Source organism: Mandrillus leucophaeus, unplaced genomic scaffold (assembly GCF_000951045.1).
Source record: "Mandrillus leucophaeus isolate KB7577 unplaced genomic scaffold, Mleu.le_1.0 Scaffold1830, whole genome shotgun sequence".
NCBI lineage: Eukaryota > Metazoa > Chordata > Mammalia > Primates > Cercopithecidae > Mandrillus > Mandrillus leucophaeus.
Window position 1 is genome coordinate 97609 of NW_012101844.1, and position 14044 is coordinate 111652.

The 14044-nt window shown below is 37.5% G+C and overlaps 1 protein-coding gene across 3 annotated transcripts in view; it reads right to left on the bottom strand.

Moving 5' to 3' along the window:
* HDHD2 (haloacid dehalogenase-like hydrolase domain containing 2) overlaps positions 1-14044 on the bottom strand; it is a 52593-nt gene that overhangs the window by 9817 nt on the left and 28732 nt on the right. For all 3 annotated transcript variants that reach the window (XM_011977749.1, XM_011977751.1, XM_011977752.1), the window contains exon 4: positions 12831-12915. In XM_011977749.1, coding sequence (XP_011833139.1) covers positions 12831-12915 — 85 coding nt within the window. The remainder of the gene's footprint in view (positions 1-12830; positions 12916-14044) is intronic.

Consider the following 14044-nt stretch of genomic DNA (forward strand, 5'->3'; position numbering starts at 1 on the left):
AGAGCCACCCCAATACTTGGAGTATTTTTATACTTACTAGACAGGGCAACAAGAGGTTGGCTGTGACTATGGCTTGTCCCCCCAAAATTCACGTGTTGGGATATTAATTCCCAATGCAACAGTGTTGAGACAGGGGCCTTTAAGCGGTGACTAGGTCATGAGAGCTCCACTGTTATTGAGGAAGTAGGTTAGTTATTGCAGGCATGGGTTCCTGATCAAAAGGATGAGTTTGGCCCCCTTCACTCTCTTGCATGCGTGCTCTCTTGACCTTCTGCCTTCTACCACAGGATGATGTGGCAAAAAGGCTTTCACCTGGTGCAGGCCCTTCAATCTTGAACTTCCCAGCCTCCAGAACTATAAGAAATAACTCTGTTCTTTATAAATTACCTAGTCTCAGGTATTGTTATAGAAGCACAAAATTTTAAAAGATAGTTGTTTTTAATACAGAGACAATCTATCAGCAGAAAATCTGAAAATTTTTTGTCTAACTATAAGACTACTGGAGGCCGGGCACGGTGGCTCACGCCTGTAATCCCAGCACTTTGGGAGACCAAGGTGGGAGGCTCACTTGAGGCCAGGATTCCAGACCAGCCAGAGAAACTCCATCTCCAAAAATAATATATATGTAATTATTATAAGAATTATGTGACTTGCTTTATTGTGATACTCACTTTATTGCAGTGATCTGCAACCAAATTCAAAATATCTCATAGACATGCCTGCATTTGGAAGAATACTAGATTGGTTTTTGGGTTCTGGGTTTTTTGCTTCTGCAGTAAAGCAAGTCACGTAATTATTTCTTATAATAATTACATATCTATAATTATAATTTTTTAAAAGGCACAAAGAAGGTCTAATTCAAAAATTTCTGGTTATAAATTCCATGTAGGTGAATAAATAAAGTGTAAAAAATCCTAGCCCAAGGAGCAGGGCTACCATATAAAAATCTCAGGCACAGCAGCAAGAGAAAGCTGAAGGGGTGATTTAAATTTAGAGCCACACAATTCCTCGAAGCCCTAGAACCAGAAATATCATTTGACCCAGTAATCCCAAAGGAATATAGATCATTCTATTATAAAGATATATGCACGCATATGTTCACTGCAGCACTAGTCACAAAAGCAAAGACATGAAATCAACCCAAATGCCCATCAATGATAGACTGGATAAGAAAATGTGGTACATATACACCATGGAATACTATGCAGCCATAAAAAGGAATGAGGTCATGCCCTTTGCAGGGACATGGATGGAGCTGGAAGCCACTATCCTCAGCAAACTAACACAGGAACAAAAGACCAAACACTACATGTTCTCACTTATAAGTGGGAGCTGAACAACGAGAAGACATGGACACAGGGAGGGAAACAACAAACACTCGGGCCAGTCGGGAGTGCCGGGGAGGGAGAGCATCAGCAAAAATAACTAATGCCTACTGGGCTTAATACCTAGGTGATAGGTTGATAGATGCAACAAATCATCATGGCACATGTTTACCTATATAACAAATCTGCACATCCTGTACTTGTACCCCGGAATTTAAAATAGAATACATAAATTTAGAGCCACAGAATATTACTGAAAGAGACCCAGAGAAACATCAAGTCCAACATGACCTATTTTACAGATGAGATCATCTGAGATGCTGGCACCAATCAAGAAGAGCTAGAACCAGTGCTGGAACCCGGAATCTGAAAACCAATCTGGGATTCTCCCAAATACTGGGATGTCTATAAGATATTTTGGATTCAGCTGCAGACCACTGCAATACAGCAAGTATCACAATAAAGTGAGTCACATAAATTTTGGTTTTCCATAGTCTATTAAGTGTGCAACAGCACTGTATACAAAAAAAAAATGTATGTATGTTAATTTAAAAATACTTTATTGCTGAAAAATGCTAACAATCATCTGAGCCTTCAGGGAGTCGTAATCTTTTTGCGGGCAGGTCTTGCCTCGATGTTGATGGCTGCTGATGGATCAGGGTGGTAGTCATTGAAGGTTGAGTCACTGCAGCAATGTCTCAAAATAAGACAACAATGAAGCTTGCTGCATCAATTTTAATCTTCCTTTCATGAAAGAATTCTCTGTAGTATGTGATGCTGTTTCACAGTATTTTACTCACAAAAGAAACTCTTTCAAAATTGTGAATCAATCCTCTCAAGCCCTTCTGCTGCTCTATCAGTTAAGTTCATGTAATATTCTAAATCTTGTGTTGTTATTTCAATAATGTTCGAAGCATCTTCACCAGGAGTAGATTCCATCTTAAGAAACCACTTTCTTTGCTCATTCAAAAGAAGCAAGTCCTCATCCATTCAAGTTTTATCATAAGATTGCAACAATTCAGTCACATCTTCAGGCGTCACTTCTAATTCTAGTTATTTTGCTATTTCCACCACACTTGCAGTTACTTCCTTCACTGAAGTCTTGAACCCCTCAAAGTCATCCATGAGGGTTAAAATCAACTTCTTCCAAACTCCCATTGATGCTGACATTTTGACCTTTCATGAATCACAAATCTTCTTAATGGCATCTAGAATGATGAATCCTTTCCAGAAGTTTTTCAATTTTCTTTGCCTAGATCCATCATAGGAAATCATTGTCTATGGCAGCTATGGCCTTACAAAACGTATCTTTTAAATAGTAAGACTTGAAAGTCAAAATGACTGCCTGATCCGTGGGTGGCAGAATGAGTGTTGTGTTAACAGGCATGAAAACAACATTGATCTCCTGGTACATCTCCAACAGAGCTCTTGGGTGACCAGTTGCTTTGTTCATGAGCAGTAATATACTGATGGGAATCTATTTTTCTGATCAGTAGGTCTCAATAGTGGGCTTGGAACATTCAGTAAACCATGCCATAAACAGATGTGTTGTCATTCAGGCTTTGTTATTCTATTTACAGAGCACAGGTTTTAACTTAAGTCACCGGCTGCATTAGCCCCTAACAAGAGAGACTGCCTGTCCTTTGAAGCTTTGAAGCCAGGCATTGCCTTCTCCTCTCTAGCTATGAAAGTCCTAGGCAGCGTATTTTTCCAATGTAAGACTGTTTCATCTACACTGAAAATCTCGTTTAGTGTAGACGCCTTCATCAATGATCTTAGTTAGATCTCTGGATAACATGCTGTAGCTTCTACATCAGCACTTGCTGCTTCATCTTGCACTTTAATGCAAGTTTATGGAGACAGCTTCTTTCCTTAAACCTCATGAACCATCCTCTGCTAGCTTCAAACTTTTCTTCTGTAGCTTCCTCACCTCTCTTAGTCTTCACAGAATTGAAGAGAGTTAGGGCTTTGTCTTAAGGGAATGTTGTGGCTGGTTTGAGCTTCTATCTAGACCACTAAAACTTTCTCCATATTAGTGATAAGGCTGTTTTGCTTTCTTATCATTTGTGTGCTCACTGGAGTAGCACTTTTAATTTCCTTCAAGAACTTTCCTTTGCATTCAAAACTTGACTATTTGGCACAAGAGGCCTAGCTTTCAGTCTATCTCAGCTTTCGACATGCCTAACTAACCTTACTCATTTCTAGCTTTTGATTTTAAGTAAGAGATGTATGACTCTTCCTTTCACTTAAGACACTCAGAGACCACTGTAGGGTTATCAACTGGCCTAACCTCAGTATCATTGTGTCTCAGGGAATAGGGAGGCCAGAGGAGAGGAAAGAGATAGAAAAACTGGCTGGTGGAGCAGTCAGAACACACACAACATTAAATTTGCCATCTTACATGGGCAAGGTTTGTGGCTCCCCAAAACAATTACAATAGTAACATCAAAGATCACTGATCACCATAACACATAATGATAATGAAAAGTCTGAAATATTGACAAGAATTACCAAAATGTGACACAGAGACACAAAGTAAGCACATGCTGTTGGAAATATGGTGCCGATGACTTGCTCAATGTAGGGTTATTGCAAAATCAGTTTGTTAAAAAAAAGTGCAGTATCTGTGAAGCGCAATAATGCAAAGTGCGATAAAAGGAGGTATGCCTGAACACTACGCTGTCTTTCTAAATAACTTAACCATTTCCCCTGAAGATGAAGCATGTGGAAATGAAATTATACTGCAGTTTAAGTACTGGTCAAACACCTACCATATGTCCAACATCAAACTGGTAAGTCCCTCTCACCCCACTCCCCAAAAGTGTTCCTTCCCCAATCTTTCCCATCTCAATAATTTCTCCCAGTTACTCAAGCCAGAACCCTACCAGTCATCCTTGATTTCTCAATTTCTCCCACCACCTCCACATCCCTATTCAGTAGGAAATCCAGTAATTTCCAATTTTGAAGCAAAAAATATCTCAAAACTGTCTTACTCTTTCACTTGAACTGTAATATGTAATAGCCTTACAACTGGTCTTCCTGCATTTTTCTCTATTATTCCAATCCATTGAATAAGCAACAGTGGGAGTTTTCAAAAGTCCAAATAGATGTGATCATGTCCCTCCCCTGCTCAAAAGTCTTTAATAGCTTCTTATAGCAACTAGCATAAAATCCAAAGTCCTTAGCACAGTCTCGAAAACCTTGCCCTATCTACCCCCAACCCACATCTCCACTCTCATCTCAAGTTACCTTTCCCATTATTGACTGAGCTCCTGCCACAATAGTTTTTTCTCATTTCCTCAAAACAAGTCAAACTCTTCCTGCTTCAGCCCCCATATGGTGCCCCCTCCTCCTGAAACGGTTCCCCATACTTTCCACATAGATTTCTTCCACTCATTTGTCAGGTTTCAGTTTAAATATCGGCAAATCAAAGAAGTCATTTTTAATCTCTCTTTAAATAAAGTGGACTCCCTCCTCACATCTGGTAACTATTTCAACCCCTTTTTTCCTTCATATATCACTTGGCACAATTGGTAATCCTTATCCTGTTGTGCTTGGTCTGTCTTCCTCACTAGAATACTCTCCATAATGCCCATCAGTTGTACTCATCACTGTATTTCCTACTTAAAAAAAAGAAGGCCTGGTACCTTTTGCTAAATGTTTATTCAATAAACTAAATCATGGATGAACCTCTGCATGCCTCAGTGTCCCGACCTATGACAACTATTTTTATTAATAAATGTAGGAAGTATAGTAACTATACTAAAAATAAATAATGGAGAGTCACTTCACATTTGTGGGCTTCAGTTTCAAATGAAGCACTAAATTAGATCAGGGCTTTTCAGCCCTACTATTTTAGGCCAGAAAATGCCTGTTGTGGGGGCTGACCTATGTATAATAGGATGTTTAGCAGCATTCCTGGCCTCTACCCATCATATGCCAGTACCACCCCTCTCCCTCAGTTATGACAACCAAAAATGTCTCCAAATCTTACCAAATATTCCTTAGGGGGCAAAACTGTCCCTGGTTGAGAATCGCTGAACTAAAGTAATGCCAAAGTGTTAACATTCAACACACTTAAAAGTAATACCAATCAACTCGACAGACATGAACTATCAAAAGTTCAAATTAAAACTAGTGAATCATGAAAAACACCAAAGGAAAATACCACTAACATTTAATTAATTGAAACCCCCCAAATACCTCCAATGTCACACTGACACAGTAATTCTCTCATTAATTACTGAAAAAAATGTAATGAGTTTGTAGAGACTCAATGTTCTACATAAAATAAAAATCTAAGAATACTATACATCCAAAGTGACAGATGAAATGAAAAATTAAAATAGAAAATCTAAGACAACTTCAGCACTGCTATTTCTAGTTATAATCAGAATTAAAAAAAAAAAAAAAGGTTTGAAGTCTTTGGGATTAAAAACAAACAAACATAGCTTATTGACCTAGTAAGAAATACTTGAAGAGGTGAAATACTGAAAGTTCTACCCCTGAATTCAGAAGTAAGATCAGGCTATCTACTATCATCACGTGTATCAGTACTGCACTAGGAGTCCCAGACAGTGTAATATAGCAAGAAAATAAAAAGAATTTTAACACTGGAAGGAGCGATAATTAAAACTGTCATTACTGTCTACAATTGTCTATGTAGAAATGCAATCCAAAAGATTCTACTAATACAAACATTTATTAGAATTAGCAAGTAAATGGAAGAAGACTGCTGGATACAAGATTAATATATGAAAACCCTATTAGCTTTCTATGTATTAGCAATAAGCAAATAAATATGAAATTTAGCAAAATACAAGGCTGGGCACGGTGGCTCAAACCTGTAATCCCAGCACTTTGGGAGGCCAAGGTGGGTGGATTGCCTGAGGTCAGGAGTTTGAGACTACCCTGGACAACATGGCAAAACCCCATCTCTACTAAAAATACAAGAATTAGCCAGGCATGGTGGTGCATGCTTATACTCCCAGCTACTGGGAGGCTGAGGCAGGAGAATCACTTGAACCTGGGAGGCAGAGGTTGCAGTGAGCTGATAGCGTTCAATGCACTCCAGCCTGGGCAACAAGGGCAAAACTCTGTTTCGGAAAAACAAAAACAAAGACAAAATACAATTTACAATAGCATCAAACAATATGAAAGACAAGAATAATTTAACAAAATGTCTAAGACCCACATTCTAAAAACTATAAAACACTGATGAGAACAAATGTAAAAAAACAAACAACAAAACAAAAAAACACCCTAAATAAATGGAGATACATTTGATTTTCACAGACTGTAAGATATATTATTGTACAGATGTAATTACTACCCAAATCCATAGATTTAATGAAGTATCAAACTCCCAGCAGGCTTTGTTTGTGAAAGTTAACATGTTGATTTCAAAATCTGTGTGGAAATCCAAAGGAGGTAGAATAGTCACGACAATCTTAAATAATAAAGTTGGAGGATGTACACTACCAGATATTGAGGCTTATTATGAGGCTACAATAATCAAGACAGTATGGAATGGCAAAAGTATAGATAAATAATCTAGTCATTTGATTTATGTCAAAAGCACAACTGCAATTCAATGAGGGAAGAATGGGTCTTTGCAATACATGTTGCTGGAACAACTGAGTATCCATACATAAAAATGAATTTCTATTTCACACAATTCACAACAATTAATTCAAGACAGATTCTACACCTAATTGCTAAAAGTAAAACGATAAAGCTTACAGAAGAAAACACAGGAAAATATCTTCATGACCTTGGGGTAGGCAAAGATTTCTTAAACAAAACAGAAGAAAATACTGACAAATTGAACTACATCAAAATTAAGAACCTGATGTTCTCATACTATTAAGAGAGTGAAAAGGCAAATCAAAGACAGGGATATCTGCGGTACATACATCCAACCAAAGTCTCGTAAGATATAACACTTTAAGAATTCTGAGGGTGCAGTAGTTCTCACCTGTAATCCCAGCACTTTGGGAGGCTGAGGCGGGTGGCTCTCCTGAGGTCGGGAGTTCGAGATCAGCCTGACCAACATGGAGAAACCCCGTTTCTACTAAAAATACAAAATTAGCCGGGCGTGGTGGTGCATGCCTGTAATCCCAGCTACTTGGGAGGCTGAGGCAGGATAATTGCTTAAACCCACGAGGCAGAGGTTGCAGTGAGCCGAGATTGTGCCATTACACTCCAACCTGGGCAACAAGAGTGAAACTCTGTCTCAAAAAAAAAAAGAACTCTAACAAATCAGTAAGAGAAAGACAACCCAATAGGAAAACGTAAAAGATTTGAATGGGTGCATCACAACAAAAGATATCCAAATGGCTAATAAGCATATGAAAAGGTTTCAACAACATTACTCATCAGAGAAATACAAATTGAAACTGAGGCTGGATGCAATAGCTCACGCCTGTAATCCCAGCACTTTGAGGGACTGGGGTGGGATGATCACTTGAGGTCAGGCATTTGAGAACAGCCAGCAACACAGCAAAACCCCACTACAAAGACAAATTAAAATTAGCCAGGTGTGGTGGCACATACCTGTAGTCCTAGCTACTTGGGAGGCTAAGGCAGGAGGACCTCTTGAGTCCAGGAGTTTGAGGCTACAGTCAGCTATGATAGTGCCACTGCACTCTAGCCTGGGTAACAGAGCAAGACCCTGTCTTTGAAAAACAGTAACAACAACAACAACAAAAAACAAATAGAAACTCAGTAAAGGTACCACCATATACACCAAACAGAATAGCTACTATTAAATAGAGAATATGGAGCATTGGAACTCTCATTTGTAGCTAGCAAGAATGTATGACTTGGTACAATCACTGTGGAAAACTGTTTGGCGATATTTACTAAAACTAAACAATTACCTATCCTACTATCTAGCAATTTCACTTCTAGATACGTACCCAAGAGAACTGAATGCACATGTCCCCCAAAAGACATATACAAGAATGTTCACAGCAATTTTATTCATAACAGCCCAAACTGGAAGCAACCCATGTCCATTAACAGCAGAATGAATAAATAAATTGTGGAATATTCATATAATAGACTACTACTATACAAAACAATAACAACAAAGAAGCAAAATAAAAACCAAAGTACTGGTACATGCAAAAACTTGGATAAATCTCAAAAGCAGACCAAAAAATGCTATAATTCTATTATTTCATTCATATGAAGATTAAGAAATGGCAATAATTACAGAAGTCAGAACAGTGGTTATCTGGCAGAAGGAGTGGTACTGACTGGGAAAGGGAGCCACCAAGGATGCTGAAAATGTTCTAATCTTGATCACCAAGTGGGGGTTATATAGGCATACCTATGTGTAAAATTGTATTGAGTTGTATACCTAAAATCTGTATAACTTACTGTGCATGTTTACCTCAATGGAAGAATCAGTAACAGAATATATTTTTATGGTTTGTTCATGTAAACAAATCCTATTTAGAGTAGCAGGAGTTGCCTGCTAAATATATCCTCAAACTACAAAATAAGAGCAGTGATTCTGATACTCAACTGGATTCTGTATTCTATGATTTTCAGATCTGCATATAAACTTCTCCTACATACACTAATGAAATGCTTTAAACATCTCAAGTTCTGAAGTCTTAAACAATTTCTCACCACCAAAGTAATATTTTACAGTCTGGACTTTAATTATGAACACTGCACAGGAGTCATCCCTTTCAAAAATGGGAAAAGCCCATAAATATATTGCTAATTTGAGCCCTGCTGCTACTCTGTTCTGAGATTCCTCATACTCAGGGCTCTAAGTACTTAGAAAAGATTCAGGAGTTAGTGTACAAACGCAGTACTGACGCCATTACTGTTTGTTTGTGTTTCTTTCTTTTCTTCCCTTTACTAAGGATTGAATATACTGGAGTAATTAAACTTATAATTTTTCCTTAAGAAGGAGACGGGGGAAAGCAAGCAATCCAACAGTCAACAAAGACCACTTACAGTGGTAAGAAGCTCATCCTGAAAAATTAAAAAAAAAATTCCTGTACATCTCTAAGACTTTTGGAGGACTCTCAAACTCTACAGCAATTATGGGAAGAATGTCATTAACAAAACTTCAAATACATTATTCTTAAAAAGGCTTCATCTATAAATTTAAACGTGAAAGTTGTGATGCCATTTCTCTTCAGGTATATAACATTTTAATAAGCTCCTCTATGAGCTGGAGAACAGTTGCTTAATTTAGGGAAAAAAGGCCTCAAACTTTTCCTAGGCTAAGTAATTTCATGTAGTTTTTTCCCCAAAATTCCTTTGCCTGGCAACTATACTTCTGAAAAAAAAAATCATAAAGAAAGCATAAACACTGCTCAACAAACATGTTCTCAGGAGTTTTTTAAAATGAATTTCAAAAACCTGGAATGCCAACAGTAATAGGAACTCATGGCAAAGCAATTCACTGTGCTTCTTAAAATAGAGTATACTGTAGGAATCAAATAGGTTTTAGAATGATATTTAGGAATATGACAAAGCATGCACAATACGTTAGGTTTTTTAAAAGCATGTTACTACATAGTATATATACACATTCTAAATTTTGTGTAAACATGTATGTGTATAGAAACAAAGTAACTGTGCTAAAATGTAAACTGTGGTTCCCTTTAGGTGGCAGGGTTATAGGTAATTTTTAATTTATTCTTTCTTGAGCATTTAAACTTAATTTATATTGATTTTGTGATTAGATATTTTTTAGTCTTGTTAATACTAAGTTCAGGTTGGATTGTAAGTGACCTGTTTGTCTTCCTCCTAACAGTAATCATCAAGTTCAATTATAATTGGTCCATTACTTAAATGCTCAAACTTTGGGTTTTTTTTTTTTTTTTTTTTTTTTTGAGATAAGCCGAGATCACACCACTGTACTCCAGCCTGGACGAGAGTGAGACTTGGTCTCAAAAAAACAACAAACAAACAAACAAACAAATAATTCTCAATTCCATTCAGGCATTTAAAAGGTATTTGTAGAAAGGCTGTACTATGAGTTTTTGTGGGGGGGGGGCTATCCATTAAAAACACAATAAATAAGATGCAGTGTAATGTGAAGGTTGATGTATCTGCCTTGATGTAACATGCCTCTGAAGCTGGCATGCAATGGGCTTTAAAATACAATGTTTACTGTCATTATCAGCCTAAACAGTAATTTAACTAATCGGTGGTTCATTTGAGATGTCTGTATTTGCCACACACAATCCAAATAGCTGCAGTCATTGGTTGGAAGGTAGTCCCTATGGAAACATCAATATGCAAAGAAGGGCAAGACCTGAAATCCTTCTGTTAACTCTCCACCCAGCTGTTAAGTGCATTTGTGAAATGAGAGTTGACCTATAAGTGCACTGTAATGTTTTAAAATGTAGTGTTTATAAAAAATCAATATGGTTAGGAAAGTGTACTAATTAGACAGCATCCGAGCAATTACAAAGTCAGTATTATGTCAACATACATTTTTATTACCCCGAGTCTAGTATTCATCTAAGACAGAGACCTCTCAATTTCCTATTAAACATGTCCTTCCCAAATTGCCAGCTTAAATCAATCAATATCTTCTCCTTGAATTCTGTGGTTAAATAAATGAGTGAAAGGTAGTAGGAGTAAATTCAGAAGAAAAATAATAGATTCTGTTTCAAATGAAAACCGATATTGGTACAGTTGTAGAACTTAATTAAGGAGCACATGGCATAGTCTCTTCCTCCTCAACTAAAAGTCAAAGTAGGATAATTGAAAAGGCAGGGGAAGCAAAAGTAATTTTAATACCATATACACTGAAGTACATCTCCAGGTGATCTGACATAACAGTGGATGTCCAGGAAATAATTACAGTAAATAGATACTGACCAACTATAAAAAGTAAGTTTGCTCCCTTTAAACAAGGGCTTGACTATCACAGTGACTACGGTCACAAATAAAAGTACATTAAGTAGTTGTGGTTTCCATTAACCAAGAATCTAAAATTAATGTGCACACAGGGTAAGAGGTGGCTGTTCTCAAAGTGCTATTTCTGGCCACATAGATTTTACATGAGGACAGCCATTTTCAAGATCAACAGCAAATAATGTGCCCAAATGTGTGAACCTGGCTGGTGAGTTTTCTAGTTTCCTATAAACATTCTAATTCTGTAGTATATACATGAAGAAATGAATTCTACATAATGTAGAAGTTAGAATGGTTCTTATAGATCCTTGCACTGGTAAGAAAATTCTGGGCTTTTTGTTTTGTTTTGTTTTGTTTTGTTTTGTTTTGTTCTATAGCATTCTTGCAGTTAAACACAAAAACTTTGCCAGGCTATTCAAGAAAAATTTTCTAAGCTAGTCCAACATATCTCTATGCAACATTTTGAACTATATACTTGACATATATTCAAAGGTAAATTATACTGTTTAATGGTTTGACCAGAAATAAAAGGCAAGACATGAAAAGTTACAAAATCCAAAGGAAAAGTCACAATCTCATTCTACAGCAGATCTGCAGGTAAATTCTGATCCAATTTATCTTGGGAACTACAAGAACAAGTATGCACCCTTCCTTCTAGAAGTAGCAGCAAAAAGTTCATTTAAGTGAAATGCACACATTAACTGAAGATTTATAACATCTTATGTACTAGTTCTACTTCTACCCATAGCCACTGATGTCTCTCGCTTGGATATCCCATAGGCCAAACCTAAACTCATCACCTTTTAAATCCCAAACCAAGGGTTCTCTATCTTACTTGGTCAGGTTAAAAATCTCAATGTATCCTTGACTCACTCTTCTACTTTACTGACTAAAACTCAAAAGTAAGACATGTTGATGGTATCTGAATCTGTTTTTCTTCATCTCCACTGCCACTATTCAGTTCACTGTATCATCATCACTCATCAAATAATTTCTTTTGAAGTGTGGTCAAATGTGTCAACTCTTTTCCATAGCCTGGATTCTCACTGGAGGTAAAATCACATTTATTGTTTTTGGTGGATTAGCCTGGATACTGTTTTCCCTTGGAGATTAGCATAGTCAGTGAAGAATCATAGGAGTAATAATAAAAGATCAAACCGCTGCTCAGGCGTGCTGCCACACACTTGTAATCCCAGCACTCTGAGAGGCTGAGGTGGGTAGATCGCTTGAGCCCACGAGTTGGAGACCACTCTGGGTAACATGGCGAAACCCCGCCTCTACTAAAAATACAAAAACTGAGATGGGAGGAGCACCTAAGTGTGAGCCTGGGGAGACTGAGGCTGTGGTGAGCCGTGATGATGTCACTGCACTCCAGCCTGGGTGACAGAGTGAGACCCTGTCTCAAAAACAAAATAAAAACAAAAAACATATTATACACATGAAAAAGATTGTAATACATATTATTTGATGTTGATCTTGAAGATGTCTGTCCTAATGTACAATTTAGGTGGCCATAAAGTAAAACACATAAACCCATTCATGACAATGACAAAGGAAAGGAAGAAGGGAAGTGTTATGATCAGATGAAAAATAAATAGCTAGGTTTACCGGAATGCTTGATTCAGAATTTGATAATGAAAATGTTCTGGTGCCAATCCTATGACCACAGCATTAGGATCACTTGTTTGTATTCCTGGGAAGGGAAAAAAATAAAAAAAGGATTGTTGAAAATGCAATTAAAAGCAATGCCACATTTAAAACACTGCAGTTTTAGTCAATCAAGTGCAAACTTTTGCTATAGCCATAATCTAAAATTTAATAGATTATCCTGCCCAGTGTACTTTGGAAGTATAAGAGAGAGTACACAGAAGGAGAGGGAGAGGGAGAAGAGGGTTGGGAGGGAAAAAGAGAGAAAATCTAACATTTTTCCACATTCCTTGTGCATAGTCTTAAGGGTACTCAGTAACCAGAAGATCTGAATTGAAAATTGTAACCTGATGTCCTCAAACAAATGACAATTTCTTACTTCAAAATGCTTTGCTGATTACAATCAACAAGAACTGCCATGAGTTCCCTATGAACTATCAGATCAATAGCAACTGATTACGGACTGAGAATCTAAGAGGCAAGGGAAATTAGACTTTCTAATTGACACAACTGAGGTTAACACATTCATGATTAATATGAAATGCACTGCAGAGTCTACAATTTTCTACATAATGCCTTATCTACTTTTAGTTTCAGAAATATTATTTTAAAATTAAAGTATGTTTTAAGGCCTTGGCATCTTAGAACTTCAGACATGACAATCAAACAAGTACATTCTCCATTACAACTTTATTTATTTATTTTTGAGACGGAGTTTCGCTCTTGTTGTCCAGGCTAGAGTGCAATGGTGTGATCTCGGCTCACCGCAACCTCCGCCACCCAGGTTCAAGCAATTCTCCTGCCTCAACCTCCCAAGTAGCTGAGATTACAGGCATGTGCCAACCACACCCAGCTAATTTTGTATCTTTAGTAGAGACAAGGTTTCTCCATGTTGGTCAGGCTGGTCTCGAACTCCCGACCTCAGGTGATCCGCCCGCCTCAGCTTCCCAAAGTGCTGGGATTACAGATTTGAGCCATCACGCTTGGCCTCTCCATTATAATTATTAAAAGTCTGATTAAAGGTTCCATGGATTATCCATATGCCAACTCCTATTTGCCTCTCTTATTGGCTGCAGATATCCAGGCTTTCCAACTTCCTCCTTACCAGTAGCCACGAGTATTCTCCAGTAGTTTCTTTGCTAACACAATAAGCTATTCCAGACTCATCTGATACC